Source organism: Mastomys coucha, unplaced genomic scaffold, assembly GCF_008632895.1.
Source record: "Mastomys coucha isolate ucsf_1 unplaced genomic scaffold, UCSF_Mcou_1 pScaffold7, whole genome shotgun sequence".
NCBI classification, from domain to species: Eukaryota; Metazoa; Chordata; class Mammalia; order Rodentia; family Muridae; genus Mastomys; species Mastomys coucha.
Window position 1 is genome coordinate 47,086,928 of NW_022196913.1, and position 16,970 is coordinate 47,103,897.

Consider the following 16,970-nt stretch of genomic DNA (forward strand, 5'->3'; position numbering starts at 1 on the left):
CTGACTGAGGAAAAAAGGTCTCCCAGACCATGCCTCTGAATTGTGTATCTTCTCCCTGAATGCCTCCTCTTCCTCTTCCTCTTCCTCTTCCTCTTCCTCTTCCTCTTCCTTTTCCTTCTCCTCCTCCTTCAAATCTTTCTCTCCTCCTTCCTCCTTTACTCCTCTTTCTTTCATTTGTCCCTTACTCCTTTTTCCTTCCACCAATTGCCCCTGCCGTCATGAGGTTTTGCCTCTCCACCAACCTAAGACCATGGGGCCAACTGATATTGAATTGGAAACTCTGAAAACATGAGCCAAAATGTTTTGTCACAGGGGCAGGGGAAGAGATGGTAATCTCTTCTCTTAATAGCTAAGAGCCTAGATATATCTGTTCATTTACAAATACAATAATTTTCAATTTATGCCTTACAAAGAGGAAAATTAAGAGGACCTGGGTTCAGCTAACTTTTAATCTCCTGAAAAAAATAACTGATCTACATTTTTATTGCATGCCCAGCAACTAGTATAGTTCGAGACATATAACAGGTGAAAATCATCTTCCAACTAAATCACAATGAAGGAACAAATAGTGAGTGTGTGATAGGATGTTCATCTGGAAACTAAATAGAAATTTCCTTTGTTGGGCCATTTTCTATAAAGTGCCTGCTATTCATCAGACCGCTCTATATATTATGCCATTTAAGTTTGGCGAGGAATGGGATGAGCTTTGTGAAATTCAGTTGTAGCATGTCACCTGCCATGGCAAACTTCTCTCAGGAAATCAGGCTAGTAAAAAGAATAGATAATGCACTTTGGGTGATAACATCTTATTATGGCCTTGGTGCTCCCTAGCCAACCATCTCATTTAAAAAAAAAAAAAGTAGTGTCTGTGAGGGAAAATAATTACAAAAACTAAGGCTCCTCAGTTAGATACCACAATCAGAAACACTGTAGATGCTTAGATATTTACATAATACACAACTGACCTCAGCGCAAGTCAGAGATACACACAGCATATGGTACAAATGGATTTCATTACACCTGGACCTGATTTGCAACGAAAGTGATGCAGGTAATGTTTCACCTTATGTGGTAAATAAATGCAGTCTGGTGGCCCTACCTTTCCTAAATCTCTTAGCTGTTTACTGTCCATTAACCATTTCTGAAAAGTCAGACCTCAGCACTTGTCTATATGTTCGGTGTTGTCTGCATAGATAATCACATTTGACCTTGACTTTTAATCAATTTTTGACCCTACCCTCAAGGTTAGCTTCTTTTGCTGGTTATAAATATTAGCACCCAAATTCCAAAGCCAGTGTTGTTCACTACTTCATTGAATTGTTTCCTGAATGATTGAAGAAAAACATTTCTTTGGGCTTTACTCTGCAGCCTCAAGTGGTTTGATTCTATGGCAGATTTTTTTTCCCCTTCAGGTACTACTAATATTTATAAAAAGTTAAAATTCAGTGAGTACCAATAAAAATTTCCTTTGTTTCAGAAGTAAGCCCCACATTCCTGTGACACTAACCAGAGTTTGATAATAATGGAATAGCTAGATCTGGAATGAGGAATTGGGGACCTAATGCCTTCAGTGCCTTGGAGTAGCAGACACTAAAGCTAGTCAGCTCTGAACAACAAATTGCATTTGGGACTCTATCATGAATAAAAGTATTTGTTAGGCAGTGATGAGAAACCTACAGCCTTGCATACGCACGCACAGGGAAAGCCTTAAGTATTAAGGCTTAGAAATCTTGTAGAATTTAACAGTGTGTTTAAATCCCAAAACGAGGGAAATAATCACTAAAGTCCCTTTGAAGTACTATTTTGATACCCTCTGTTTTCCCTACTTCCCTGTAGGTGCTCAGTGGTGGGTTCAGCATGGTTTTCCTAATATGTGTTGAAAGCTCAGGGCCCTAGAATCTCCATGGGTTCTGAAGATTTGAGGAGTTGAGTCCCTTAGAGATAACTATTCTTTCTTCTTTCAACATGTCTTTTGATGTTTTCAAGTTTCTGTCTAGGAATAAACAATTTAACTTGTGCTCAATTTTCAATCTCCTCCAAGAGAATTGAGAATAAACTTTAAATACATAGAAAATCCAGGGCACTGTAATTTACTCTAATGGAAGTAAAGTCAAATCTTGTCTGTATTCTAAAACCATGTTTCAAAGACTACTACTACCAACACGTGTTATCTTCGTGATTTCAAAATTAGAGAGCAGGGAGATGCGGTGAGTAGAGATGCTGGGGAATTTCTTGTCTCATCAGCTCAGCATTTTCCCATTTTCCTGCTTTCAGACCAATATCTAAAGTCAGTGAGCTTCTATGCTTCTGGCTGTTTTTTCTGCAAAGCAAAGAGATTTGCATATCATAAGCAAGATGAACATATCAGAATCTATTTGGCAGAAGGTAAGGTGGGTATTTGAACTCACATTGTTTATGCTTTGAACTGAGTCTTCTCTAACATAGTCACAGAGGGAACAGGTTATTTTTAGAAGCAGCAGCAAGAGGAGCCAGAAGCACTTGTTCTGCTGAGCGTCTGCCTCTTCCATAACTTCCAAGACCATTTCTCTATGGTAGTACTTCCCAGTGCAGCCAAGGGAGACTCTTCAGTAAAAATGTCCTTAAATAGGATTTTAAAATCTGCCTCTGTTGGAAAGGGGCTTCAGTGATTAATAATGGATATTGTTCTTACAGGGGACTCATGTTTGGTTTCCAGTACTCACATTGGGGAGCATAACTCCAGGTCCAGGTGATCTGACACCCCTTTTTGGCCTCCGCTCATGAGCACTTGCAAAACACACACACACACACACACACACACACACACACTGATGCAGCCATGCACCTATACACCCATGCATGCAAGCATGCACCTATGCAGCTACACACTATGCACACAAGCAGGCAGGTAGGCACACACACAAACACATGGACACATTCTAAATAATAAAATCTTGGATAAAAAGAATCTGCCTCTGGACCATCCAGGCATCTTCAAATCACCATTCTCATTATGATGTCTAACAGATTCAATGCCCTTTTCTGACAGACAAATACTAACCTAACACCTCATGTGTAAGAAAATTCTCCCAACGTGGCCATAGGCCTGTATGAAATAAAAATTAAGCTCCTGCTCAACATAAAAGTTCTTTTTCTGTCTGTCTTAGTTCCCTGCCTTTTTATTTTAGCTTCCAACTATTATCAAACCTTCCTCCAAAAACAGCAGTAGAAATTAATTTGCTCTTATGTAAAAATAACTGATATTGCCTCAAAGTATTTCTTCTTCCAGGGAAATTTTCATATGAATAAAGTCGTAGATAGGATTTTTACATAAGCATGCTGCCAACCTCCTTCACTCTTACTTTTATTGATTGAGAACTTCGTACATGTCTGGAATGTTTTGATCAAGGCCTCTCCCCTCCAATTCTTCCGCTGTCCTTGCCACCACTCTGCCTTCCCAACCTCATGTATTCTTTTCTTTCTTTTAAACTCGGGGAGTCCAGTTGGTCCCCCAGTATGTGCATGGCTTAGTGAGAAATTAAGAGAGATATTTCTCATGAGTCAAAGGTTAAGATTATAATAGAATGATTTGCCAGAGAGGAAGGCAGAACAGTGGCTCCTCTCTGGCAAATCATTCTATTAAATCTTAACCTTTTCAACATGTGCATGTATATTTTTCCCCCTTTGCCCACACGCATGTCTATTTTTTTTTCATGTGTGTATGGGTACACATTTGTTGTGTGCACATGTTTGTACGTGTGCATGCAAGTATGTGGCGGTCAGAGGTTGGGTTGACATCAGGTATCTTCGTGGACCATTCTCCATTTGATATACTGAGACAAGGTCTCTCACTGGAAGCCAGGGCTCATTAATCAGCTTGTTGAGAATGCTAACTTGCTCTAGGGAATCTCCTGTTTCTGCCTCATGCATGCTGGGATTGCAGATGGCCTACCGTACCTACCCAGCATTTTACATGGGAAGTGAGGATCCAAACTCCAATTCTCATGAGTACTTTTACCTGATGAGTCATCTCCCTCTCCCCAAACTACTGGTTTTGAACTGTACCTATCTGAGGGTCAAGTCAATAAAAATGAATGGATAAAGCTTTCTGTATAGTCAACCTATATATCTATGGGCACATCTATATTTGACAAACTGTGGATCAAAACATCTAGTGGAAAAAAATGCAGCTGTACTGAATATGTAAAGGATGTTCTTTTCCTTTCATTCTCTGGACAATAATGTATAACAACTATTACATAGCTTCTACACTGTATTAGGTGTTATGAGTTATCTGGGAAAATTTAAGTACTCAAGAGGATGTGTGTAAGTTATATAAAAATAGTACATCACATGATATAAAAGACTTGAGCACTTGAGGATTCTGAAATTTATGAGGGTGCTTTAACCAATCTCCTACATATCCTGAGGGAGTGACAGCCATACTTGTTTAGCAGGCTAGTGATTTACCTAAGGCCGTCAATAGAAACACTCTGCCAAGGCATCCAGGATGTTATTTTACTTTAAGAGATATTCTAATATTTCCAAGTTAAGTATAGATGGTTTATTAACCAAAGAAAAATGTCCCCAAGGTTTCATGCAGTCAGAAGTCAGAAATTCATGGAGTCTAGACAGGGTCTCCTAGAGAATTCTATGATATAATGAGACAACTGAGTAAAGAAAGTCATTGAACAATTATAAAAGAGAAGAACCTCAGCAAGCAGATTAAACCCTCCTCGAACCCAGCGAAGACCAAGAAGAGGGTGTAAGAAGAACAAGTTTCTTGTGGTCTTCTCTTTCTGAATGGTTGGGTCTCACAGCATCAATAGAATGAGTGAGTGCACAGCCAATGGTAAATTAACACAGCTAATGTCTTTACTGATGTCTGAATTCTATTCTGGACTATATCTCTGCTTCAAGTCAATGCAATCCTTCTACACTTTTTATACACATTGCAGGCCTATCTTCTTGCCACCAAACTGGAAAGGTATGCAGGACCACATCCAGATTGTTTGACCCTTATAGCCTTATAATTTCATATGGTTTGATTTCTTTTGATTTTTAAAATTAACATCTATGTATACATCACATGATTATATTGACATTGTCTGACTTACCTTGAACTTAGGATGCTATTGGTTAAATTGTCCAGAACTTCATGAATGTTAGCCCAGGACATCAACAGCGACTCTGTAATGTGTCAGAACAATGGTGTGACATACAATGAACTTAATGATACTTTTAAATAGGTAAAAGTTATAAAAAAAATACAGCTGAAGTGATCAGGTCTTGACTTTGTTTTTTGGATAATTGCTATGCTTGCCTACCTTTACCAGTAAATTTCTATCTGGAAGTGGTGGTGAATCCCAACCATGGAGGATAAAACAGAAGAATCATAAGTTCAAGTCCAGACTAGGCTATATGGAGCTCAAAGTCAACATAGACTACACAGGTGTCCAAGCTAGCCTGAACTACACACAGCTCAATAAAACAAGATCTAGGGACATGACTCAGTGCTAGAGTGCTTATCTAGTTTGCACAGTCCTTGGTTTGATCCTCAGTACTATATGAACATCAATAATAAATGATAATTTCATCACATGAATGTTCCTGTATGTAATCTATGTCCCCTCAAAGAACGAAATCATCAACTTTGAAAATCTATTTCAGAGCTGAGCAAGGTGTTGTGTTGCATGCTTTTAATCCTAGCACCTGGGAGACAGAAGCAGGTGGATCATCTAGTCAAAGGTCACCCCAGTCTTGACAAAGCAAGTTCTAGGACAGCCAAAGCTATAGAGAAAAACCCTGTCTCAGAAAGAAGGAATCAAGGAAGTCTGGTTAGATTACATTTTGAAAATATAATGGTAATTTTGTAAAATGAAGAGTCTTTTCTGCGAGTACATCATTTCCTTCCCAAATCATTGCTTTTTAAAAGTTAAAAACTTGCCCATTTAAAATAATATCATAGCCTTTTCACATCATGTTCATTACTTGGGAGGGAAGGAGAGAGAGAAAGAGAGAGAGGAGAGAGAGAGAGAGAGAGAGAAGAGAGACAGAGAGAGAGAGGAGAGAGAGAGAGAGAGAGAGAGAGAGAGAGAGAGAGAGAGAGAGAGAGAGAATGCACATGTGCCACCACATACATGTGGGGGTAAAGAGACAACTCCAGACGATGTTTGAAGCAGGGTCCTTTTGTTGTTTGCTGCTGTATATACCAGGCTAGAAAGTCCAGGGATTCTCATGTCTCCACTTTACATCTCTCTTTAGGAACACTTGCATTTGAGACATACATTAGCCTATCTGACTTTTTTTTCCCTTTTTTTCTTTTTTCTTTTTTTATTTTAATTAATAATTTTTTTACACTCCATATTCTATCCCCTCATCTACCCTCCAACTATTCCACATCCCCACCCACCCTGTCTCCACATGGATGAATCTACCCCTCATCCCACCTGACCTCTAAACTCCCTGGGGCCTCCAGTTTCTTGTGGGTTAGGTGCATCATCTCTGAATGAACACAGACCTGGCAGTCCTCTACTGTATGTGTGTTGGGGGCCTCACATCAGCTGGTGTATGCTGCCTGTTTGGTGGTCCAGTGTTTGAGAGATCTTGGGGGTCCATATTAGTTGAGACTGCTGATCCTCCTGCAAGATCGCCCTTTTCCTCATCTCCAGCAGGAAGACAGGACGTCAAGTGAAGGATGGGGTTGCTATCCCACAGTCACAACTCTGACCCATAATTGTTCCTGTCTGAAAGAATTACAGGGATGAAAATGGAGAGGAGCCTGAGGAAAAGAAGGTCCAGTGACAGGACCAAAATGGGATCCAGCTCAAGGGGAGGTCCTAAGGCCTGACACTAGTACTGAGGCTATGGAGAGCTCACAAAAAAAGGGACCTAGCATGACTGCACTCCGAAACACCCAACAAACAGCTGGAAGAATCAGATACAGATATTTGCACCCAACCAATGGACAGAAGCAGCTGAGCCCTGTTGTTGAATTAGAGAAAGCTGAAAGAAGCCTATCTGACTTTTATGAAGATGCTGAAGATTCAACCCCAGGTCCTAATGCTTGCACGGCAAGCTCTTTACCCACAGAATCATCTACCAGCCCCAGCATTTTATAAAGCACCTCAACTTTCCTTTCCTTGGTCAGTACTCCAGAAATGACTGAATTCCAAACCCACTCTCAGTTCCAAGAACACAATCTATTTTTCAAATGTCCAATTTAGCATCATCTTCCATCCCAGGCTCATTTACACTTAACACAGTATCTATTGCTTTCCAGCTTCATCTCTCTTTCTCCCCTTTCTCTCTGTTTCTCTCCTTTTTCTCTCTTCTCTCCCTCCTCCATGTCTCTCTCACCTATGAGTCATTATAATTCCAGTAGAAGCACAATAGAGGGTTAGAACTTGTCACCCACACCCTACTGTAAGTGAAAGGAACCAGAAGACAGCTTTCTCTTCTTGTAAATGTCAAGTGTTCACCTGTCTCTAGTGAGGGCTGAATAGAAATTCAACCTTAAAGATCAAAGGCCTGGGGTCTGAGCAAAGCTTTGTACATTCAGAGACCAAGCTGCCTTCTCTACAAGGCCTTTTGATTGATCATTATATTTAGGTCTCCCACAAGGCTGGACTAACTTGGTACCTGGTTTGCTCTGATGGAATGGGAGATTCCACCCTGTTATTGACTCATACACAAGACAGTCAGCATTTCCTAGGTTCTCTTATGGAAGACAACCCCCTAACCCACCAAAGGCAAGGTAGCATGAAAGACATGGAAGAGGACGATTTTCAAAGTTAGCTGTCAGACAGATAACTTGTCCTTTGGTTGATTTATGGACATGGGCAAGAGGAGTCTGACCTTCCTTCCAAGTCCTTGCAAGCATGGCTTCTCTTGTCTTAACAACCTACCCTGATGTTACCCACTACCTTGTACTAATCATCATTTCTGCTTGGTCCATACAAGGCGGAAGAAGGTTGCAGAAAACACACACTGGGGCATAACTTGATTAACATTACAGCTTTTAAGAACATATCTCAAAATCTCATGCCTACAAGTCCTTCCTGGGGTGCAGTAAGGAGGATATCATACCAGCCGAATGGGAGGGACTCAATCAAAGCATCTTTTTGTTGTTGAGATATAATTCTGTTGCATTCAGAAAAGAAGAACGAACGCATTTGGGCATTTTGAAGATTTGACAGTGTAGAGATAAAAAGAGGGAGGGTGAAACCCGGCCTTCTGTATTTCTCTCCAGAATATAGCTCTAAGTTGTAATTGCCCACCTTGTTTGGCAGCTCAGAAGGAAATGGCAGGGCACCAAACCCTACCCTACCAGGAGCAGCCTTCAGGATTAGCAAGTACTCCACACCTTGGAGAGCCTAGGAGACAGGAGAATCATTTTAAATGCAAATTAAATTGAGGGGGTAGGAGAAAAGAACACATAAAAGACGGTAAAACAAAACCTTTCAATTTTCTTAAATTAGCAGGCTAATGCGTTCTAAAGAGCAGCCCCACTCAGATCCCGGCTTAGGGGGGAGGGGGTACTTCATCACAATATAAAACCGACAGATCCATCATTCCCCTCCACCCAGTGCTCTTGACTGGAGATTGAAGGGAAAATTAGAAGCTGTTCATTTGGGCTCCCAGGCTCGGCAGCCCCGCTCCAGCTTGCCTGCTGCTCTCTGACAGCGTCCTGTTGAAGGGGCACAAGTGCTGGTGAGTATCCCCTAACTTTGAGAAATCTTCCCCTTCTTGCATCTTTCTGGCTGTGCTGCCTTTGGTGGGCTAGGGGTTGTCTCACATAGGATCTGCGTTATAATGCAGCTTTCAAAATCTGGGGAATTTCAGACAGCTTTTAAGCTGTTTCTAGGGACCGATTCACAGAAGGAAACAGTTATTTTCAGCCTAGGTGCCGGCGACTGTTTCTGTGTATTAATTATTATAGGAATGGTGAACACACTTTATTGCCAGTTAAACAGCCTTTCTTCACCCTGCCCCATTCAGCAGTAAGATAAAGACAGGTGCTGAACATGGTCTAAACACTATATATATAGTCCTCTCCACTGTTTAATCATTCACCATGTATTTTGTTCTTACTGCAAAGCAGACAGGGATTTGAGATTGTGAAAATAGATTATTAAAGCAGAAATTCTGATTTTTAAATAACTGTGCGAAATGTCCCTGGATGATGCAAAATCTTCATGTAGATTTTGATGGTTCTCTGCCAAAGTTTTACATGGGAAAGTGGTAATTTCCTCCCTTCGCAGAGGAGGGCGTGGAGAGGCTGGAACTGGCGTCACCTTCGGTTGCTAAGGTAACCTGTTCTGGCCATTTTATCTGATAGAGAAAGTCCAGTCAGTGGACAGAATACATTATTCATCACTGATCTAATCAGATAATCAAAACTGTTTACTTTCGCTGGGAATATTTAATAAGATCAAAGCCAGCTGATTGAAACTGCTCATTTGGACTATCGGCGGTCTTGGTCTTACATATTTTTTTACAGTAAGTATACTTTGCTGTTGGGGTACCTTTGGCTATTCTTTTTTAAAAAAAAAAAAGTTTCCTAGTTTCCTCTTATTAGACTTGGTTTCTTAGAGGAGAGTGTGCAGACTTAAAGCCTTAGCCTTCAGAATCAGATTTTTGAAGACTTGTTCCTCCTTTAAAATATAATAGTACAGAAATAGAGATAGTTCATCGGTGCCAGTATCAGGGGTAACTGCATGGGCTCTGTGAGAAGGGGCTGGCTGTTTTTCATGCCAGGCTAGTGCATGCTATAGGAAATGTGGCAAGGCTGTGATGTTTGCCCCTGCTGCACAAACCACAGTTCTGTATCAAAAGCAGCATATACCAGGCACAGGCAGATGAGCCAGTAGCACTGTATAGAATGTGCTGAAGGGAATGGCTAAAGACTAAGGAATTCAAGGCGTTGGTACAGCAAACAAGCCAGCCTATATTGCAAAGTATCTATGAGAGGAGGCTCGGATTCCCAGGGGATGCTCTCTACTAGAGGGGACACCAGACACCCCTGGATCAATTGAAGAGCAACTTGCAGGTAGGGTGATACTATCCAATGCCATTTATCAGGCAGACTTTTAAAACCCATAGGCATATGAATTTAAAAGTATACCTTTTGTCAGATAATATACACCAAGGAGAAAATAGTATGTTTTTTTTCTCTTTAACATGGATCATTTTATTTTTGCAGGCAGAATATATTATTTTTAATCTGTATTAACTAAAGATTGGATCTTCTCATACAATACAAAGGCTTTGACAGTGGGGGCTTTGAAATTAGAAATGTCAGTCAAATGTTGGCATATGATAATGGGGCAATCTTATTTCAATTAAAGAATACACATACCTGACAGCCTGAAATACTGTGGCTTTCTCCTCTTTCCCCCTTATAGAGATCTAAGTGATTGCCTTCTCTCAAAGTCCTGTTTTGAACACTGAAGATGGATTATCCCAAAATGGATTATTTTCTGGACGTTGAGTCTGCTCACAGACTCTTGGATGTGGAATCGGCACAGAGGTTCTTCTACAGCCAAGGAGCTCAAGGTAACAAATGGAAAAAGAGGGGGGCCCCCTCACCCTCAAGCTGCGTTGCTATAAACAGGGCAGCATCAGCTCCAACAGCTCAAGCTCTGTCTTGAAAGTACATCAATTAATAGTCCCAACTTGATAACATTTACCAAAGTGCTGCCAGAATTTCAGAACTGACTAAAGAAATCCATAATCCTGGAGGTGTAAACAAGTGTTTGGGTGCATATCTCTGTGATCTTTGTTAGCAAATGATTCCCAACTCCTTGAGTCCAGAGCTTATGCACAAGAGGACTAAGGAATGCTTTCCCACCTGGAAATGTTTAGGCAGGCAGCTATTACACTTGTGGAGATCTTGGGGCACCTTGACCTAGCTAAGTTCCATCTGGCTGGATTATGGGCTTCTGAGATAAGTGGGCCACTTGTGTAGCTGCCTTATCTGGTCTCAATGATCTCAGTTGCTTTCTAAAGAATTTTCAGTGCACATTCCTGGGCTTCTACCCACTTCTGTGAAGTGAGGCAGACTGTGTGCTTTCATTACCTAGTTCAAGGTAGTTGATTAGGCTCTAACATGTTTCCTCTGCTGTCCAGGTTCCATTTAGAACATTTGCCATCGTTAAGGTAGTCAAAGAATTCAAAGAATTTGAATTGTTTTGTCCAATTGATGGGTAGGAGATTTTTTTTGCTTTTTGTTTTGTTTTTGTTTTTGTTTTTTGGTTTGGTTTTGTTTTTTGTTTGTTTATTTAAATCATAGTTTGTGTTTTTCATGAAATTTTTAAATTGTACAGTCAAATTTCAATTATGACTATATCCCAGAGCACACATTGAAAAGGTGGTCAGTCGTCCTGTTTAAATAGGAAAGTAGTTGAATTCTGGGAAGTCACAAAGCAGAGCTGTGAAGGAGATACACTGCATTAGAATCCTGTTATCTTCCACTTTGGGCATGACAGGAAGCTCATCTTGGTCACTGATAATAACAACAGCCCCCCCCCTTTTCCCCAAATGTTCTTATGAATTGTTTGTGCATTACTTGTGGCTCTTGGTAACCTTGAGGGCTTTCAAACCTCCTGTTTCCATTTTCTGGGAATGAGCTTATGCTCTTAAAGTCAAGAGGGGCTGGATATTATCTGCAGGATTTGTTTGGGTCAGCAGGCTCAGCAGCATAGTTTGATTTTGGCAAAAGTGATACCATGGCTAATTCACAGCCTCTATGAGGAGAGAGGCAGCATTGCTAGTCTCTCTCACTTCAGGAGGTCTAAGAAGTTTCCTGGGAAGAAGGGACAGAGGCTAGTTAACACCTCCAGCTTGTTCTGGGTCTACAAGTAGCAAGGTGCCTAGAAGATATGAAACTGGAAGAGGAGAGAAGAGAGAGGCTTTCACCCCATCACAGCACCTGACTTTATACATACACAACCACTTCTGCCCCAGTGCATTCCATTCAGTCTTCCTCCACAACAGGCACATCCAGCTATGCTGCAGAACATGAAAGGAAGCAGTAGTTAACTGTGGAGGGTGAAGATGTCTGTTCACTCTGTCTTGAAGATGATGGACTCTTGGCTTTTATGGGAGGAACGCAGGCAGGGTGTGTGGGAGGTCTGAAGATTACAAGGCAGCCTGGTAGCTGCAGCAGATGGAGCTGGGGGTGGAGTGGTCAGAATTGTCACCAGCAGTGACGGTGGTGTAGACTCCAGAGCTGGAATAACTGGGAAACACATAGGAGGTGGCAGCATACGCTATGGCTTCTCCTTGGGATCACGTGTGCCTGCGGGTGAGGAGGATGCTGTTTCCCATTCCAGGAATCCTAAATTGGCAGGGTTCGGTGGGCTCCTTAAACATTAGCAAGGCTGGGGTTCTCAAATCAGAACTCTAGATGTTCTCGAGGTTTCAAAGTCTGCAGCTAAACAGGAGGGACAGAGCCAGCACACCTCTCTAAGGACCCATATTTAAAAGTCTCTTGCATAAGTGATAATTGCAACAGATCTCTGAGTTGTTAAGCGCATTAATGAGTCAAGGTCTTTAAAGTGCTTAAAACAATATCTGCAGCATAAGACACTGTACATCAAAAAAAAAAAAAAAAGACACTGTACATCATTGAATCAATAAAATAGGTAGCCATGTTAAAGGTCCTCCTTTCTCTGAGAGTCCCCAAGGCAGCGTATGCTAACTCAACCTCCTGTTCCTAGTTAAAAGCAAACACACACACACACACACACACACACACACACACACACACACACACACCACAAAGGAATATTCAGTAAACATAAAAACACTAAGATTTTATGTCTTATCACAGGAAAACCTACCATAGGATAAACTTCAACAATAGTAAAAATGTGTTGTAGTGCATCCCACCCCACCCACACAGCAACTCTTTCACTTTATCTTAAAACATGGTCTCCAAGTCCCCTAACACTTAGGGTCATCACAACAGGATCTCCTCCTTTCAGGACCACTGCCTGCCATTGTAACTGCCTCACAGTTTCTCTCTACAGTTCACTGGCTCCTCTGCAGTCACTTCTGCCCACTTTGCATGGATGCTCAATCTTTCCAAGACAGCAAATCCCTAAGCCTTACAAAGACTCCCAGGTGAACAGTGAGCAGGGTCAACACCGTAGCCTACAGCCTGCTCTTTCCATGGCAAATACTCATGTTCCAGTGCATGACTGAAACCTATGCTAAATCCATGTCAAGGCTCTGAGTACCAGGAGAGAGACTGGTATGTGATGGCTGCTTCTTATGAAAGGCAAGTGGGGCAAACAGGGTTAATCTCAATCTAGGCAGGTCTCAACTGAGCCAGACTAGCCCAGAGCAGTATGAGGATGATCTAAAAACCTGGATGAGATAACCTCTTCTTAAAAGGTCTAGCTGAAAGTCTGATACAGAGCTCACAATCTAGAGCCTACCCAAGACATGGTTGGCTAGGCTGTTTGTTTTCTTTGTTATTCATTCATGTGGCTCTTTCTATACACCAAAAACATGTTCTCAGAGATCTATATCCTTCAAGGAGGAAAGAAAATAAAACTCTGATGGTTCCCCTTCTTCTTTTCCTGTGTGATTTACTCTTTATTGTATATACTGTTTACAAATTCTAAAATACACCTTCAAAATTAATTATAAACTGTGTGTCTACCCAAAGCAAGAGTTTAGGAGTATGTTTTTGACTGACTCATAGGTATTTTTGCTTACTTTTTTCTTGGAAAGTGAAAATACCCTGTTCCAAAATAGAGGACGATGTTCTAGTTAGTTAACACAAGAAGAGTCGAGGAAGATGTGAACTCCTACAGGGAGAACAAAAAGAGGTCCCAACTTTTCTAAGTCCCTTGGGAAATCCCTGAGACTGTCAAGCGTCTGTTCTGTTCTGCTAATGGAACAGCTTGTTTTCTCCAATCTCCATTTCTCATTGCTTTGAGCATAAAATGGGGAAGATTGGATGACTGGGAATTCTACTATCAAAACAAAGATGTGTTCCGGAGAATGAGGTGGGGGTGATGAAGCCCACAGGCCTCCTGTTTGACTCCTATTGGCAGATGATGTTCTCCTACTTAGTTTGGGTGTTGTTCACCCCAGAATATCTTGGTGACACAGATAGAACTCTGTAAAAGCTACATGTAACTCAAAAGAAAGATTCTGGAAACTGTAGGTGCATGTGACTTCAAAGGTCAGATAGGTCTCCACAGGACATGTTCAAGTTCACCCTTAAGGAGGTTCTGACAATGATAGTCCCACCCTCAATGCCGGGCTCTGGGAATTTTACAGTGCCCAACTGCACTGAGGGGGATACCATTAAAATTTTAACAAACTAAGTAGTGTGGGATTTTTCTAGTTGAAATGGACACCCGGTCTTCTCTCAACACCCCCCCACCCCCGAACTAAGTAAAACTGGATATGAGTGGCAAGGTCTCCAGAACTCCAGTTTCCAATAGGCTTCTGGGTCAATCCTATGAAGAAGGATCAGCCACTTTTCTACATGATAGTGGTACTTTTTTTAAAGCATTGTATCTAATGTAGATTAGAAACATCCCAAGAGATTTCACAAGATCCTCTATGACTGAAGGCCCACTGCATTCCAATGCAATCATACTGCATCAATACTACAAGGAGAATCCTTTTGCTTGCTTCCTATGGGCAATCAGAGATGACATCTGAGGACTGACAGTTTTAATAAATCCTGTAGCTATGTTTGTTTTTATTTGGGGGTAAGGGGCAAGTGCTGGGGACTGAACCCACGGCAGGTACTTTATCATTAAGCTATATATAACCCGTTTTTTTTTCTGGCTATTTGTACCTTCATATTTTTCTTAGCCACACCCAGGTAGTTAACTATTATAAACTATCATATATTATAAATATTTCCTATAGATAACACAGATCTTACACACTCTAGACAAGCTCTCTACCACTGAGCCACATACTCAGCCCCCAAAGTTGTCTCTTAATAACTGAGTTCAAATGATCCAAAGTGGCAAATAGACATCAAGAAAGGAACGTATATGGATCAAAAACTGCATTTTATATATCCATTATGTGCGTTCCTCCCCAATGAAACATTGGGAATTGGGGGTTGCAGCATTATGTACATGTTGCAGATTAGAACATTTAACACTTGGGGCTGGGGAGGTAACTCAGTTGGAAACTTGCTTGCCACACACATGTGTCTGTGAGGTAGTGGATCTCCTATAACCCTAGTGCTGGGGGAAGCAGAGACTCTGGGGCTTTGTTGCATAGGCAACCTTGACTAATTACTGAGTTCCAGGTTTCAAATTGTTAATCTAAATGGTGCCTAAGAAATAGCAACCAAGTTTGACAGTCAACATCTTCAATCATGTGCTTATATGTGAACACACACACAGAGAAAACTTAAAATTGATGCATGGATGAATCTTGAAACAGACAGTCCATTTGGATATCTGCGAAGCTAGGATCTGATTCAAGTATGCAAGACTCCAATGTCATGCTATTTTAAATATCTCAGTGTTCCTTACTGGAAAGAGGTGCCTTTTCAGCTGGCCAGATTGATTAAATCAACCAAGGAGGTAAACAGGGGCAATGCTCATGACCATATCAGACTTACCAAGATAAAGAAGATGAGAGATTTCATCACACAGCTTCTTAGCAGGGGGCTAGAGAACCCATCTCTTACATCATTCAAGTTCTTTCCACTATACTGGAGCTCCATTTTTTACATAAAAGCTATCAGGGTCACTGGACATTAAAACTACCTTCAACACATTAAAAGGTACTCGGTTGACTAAAGCCACCAGGTAGCCACATTTATAGTTCCTGATGACAATCCCTCCCTCCTTTATCACTTTGCATAACTCATGACATTTGAAGCCATTGGTGCTCCTCATAATGTACCTTTTCTCTTGTCTGCATTGTCTTGTTCAACAAAGGGAAATGCCAGTTTTGACAACTGATGAATGTCATGGTGAGCTTCTCAGAATCTCTTCAAGTTGTTTTAGAAATAAAGAAACATTCACTGAAGCCCTTCTGTCAACCTTTAGTGGCTCCCACATCTCCACCTTTTGTTATGTGCTCCCCGCCCCACAAGAAATTCATCAGAACTTTGGTCTTTGAATTTTTAGCTTTTACTTGAATGTTCTCCAACTATCCTAACCTTTACAACTCTGGGATTTCTTAGTACAGTCCCAAGAGACAAAGAACATTTGGTATTACTCAATTAGTTGCGAGTCACTAGTAACAGTTAACTAACAATAACATTCTTTTTTTTTTTTCCTGTGCTTAAGGCAAGACCTGGCTAGTTCTAGCATCAACACCACCTCCCAACAATAAGTTTTGCCTAATGTTTCCAGATGTTTCTCCTATGTGTACAAGATAGCCTCTGTCATAGTACAGGGTCCCATTCCATTTTTATCCCATACTAAATTCCTCCACTCACTTGATACAGGAACTCAAGAAAATGGCAGCCTCTCTGAGCTTCGGGTTCTTCATAGAAATAATTGGCTACCTCCAGATCCAAGGGAGGTTAAAGGGTTAAATGAGGAGAGAGAAAGAGAGATAGAGATACAGAGAGACACAGAGAGACAGAGAGACAGAGAGAGACTAATAATATCCTCTTGTTATTTAAATGCTTTTCATTTACCTGTGTGTGGGGGAGGGGGCGTTTGTCAATTAGTCCTAATACTGATTTTAGTTACTTAAATGACTTCCATCTACCTCAAGTATAATGACCTTCTTAAATATCATTTTCTCAGTGGTCAGCATCACCCTTGGTATAAAAGAGAGCAGTATGATTCATTAAATGTTTCTACTGACCTGATAGAACAAAAATCCTTCAGTCTACATTTTCAAGGAAAAACTTCAGATTCAGAAAAAAGACTTTAAGACTTCAGACATGGAAAATACTGCTCCCCAAGCCCAATTCCTTTAAAATCTTAAAATCTTTCATTGAAAGTGGCAAGCACTTAAGACTGAAGGGACAGGTACAT

General features: G+C 41.0%; 1 protein-coding gene across 4 annotated transcripts in view; it reads left to right on the top strand.

Moving 5' to 3' along the window:
• The first annotated feature begins 8,560 nt into the window (after window positions 1-8,560).
• Phactr1 (phosphatase and actin regulator 1) overlaps window positions 8,561-16,970 on the top strand; it is a 469,538-nt gene continuing 461,128 nt past the window's right edge. For 2 of the 4 annotated variants that reach the window (XM_031358161.1, XM_031358165.1), the window contains exons 1-2: window positions 8,561-8,691; window positions 10,386-10,536. In XM_031358161.1, the coding sequence (XP_031214021.1) occupies window positions 10,434-10,536 (103 nt within the window). In that variant the 5' untranslated portion in view covers window positions 8,561-8,691; window positions 10,386-10,433. Of the gene's footprint in view, window positions 8,692-9,325; window positions 9,481-10,385; window positions 10,537-16,970 lie in introns of those variants that run through there. The other 2 variants (XM_031358160.1, XM_031358164.1) reach the window with 1 other exon arrangement.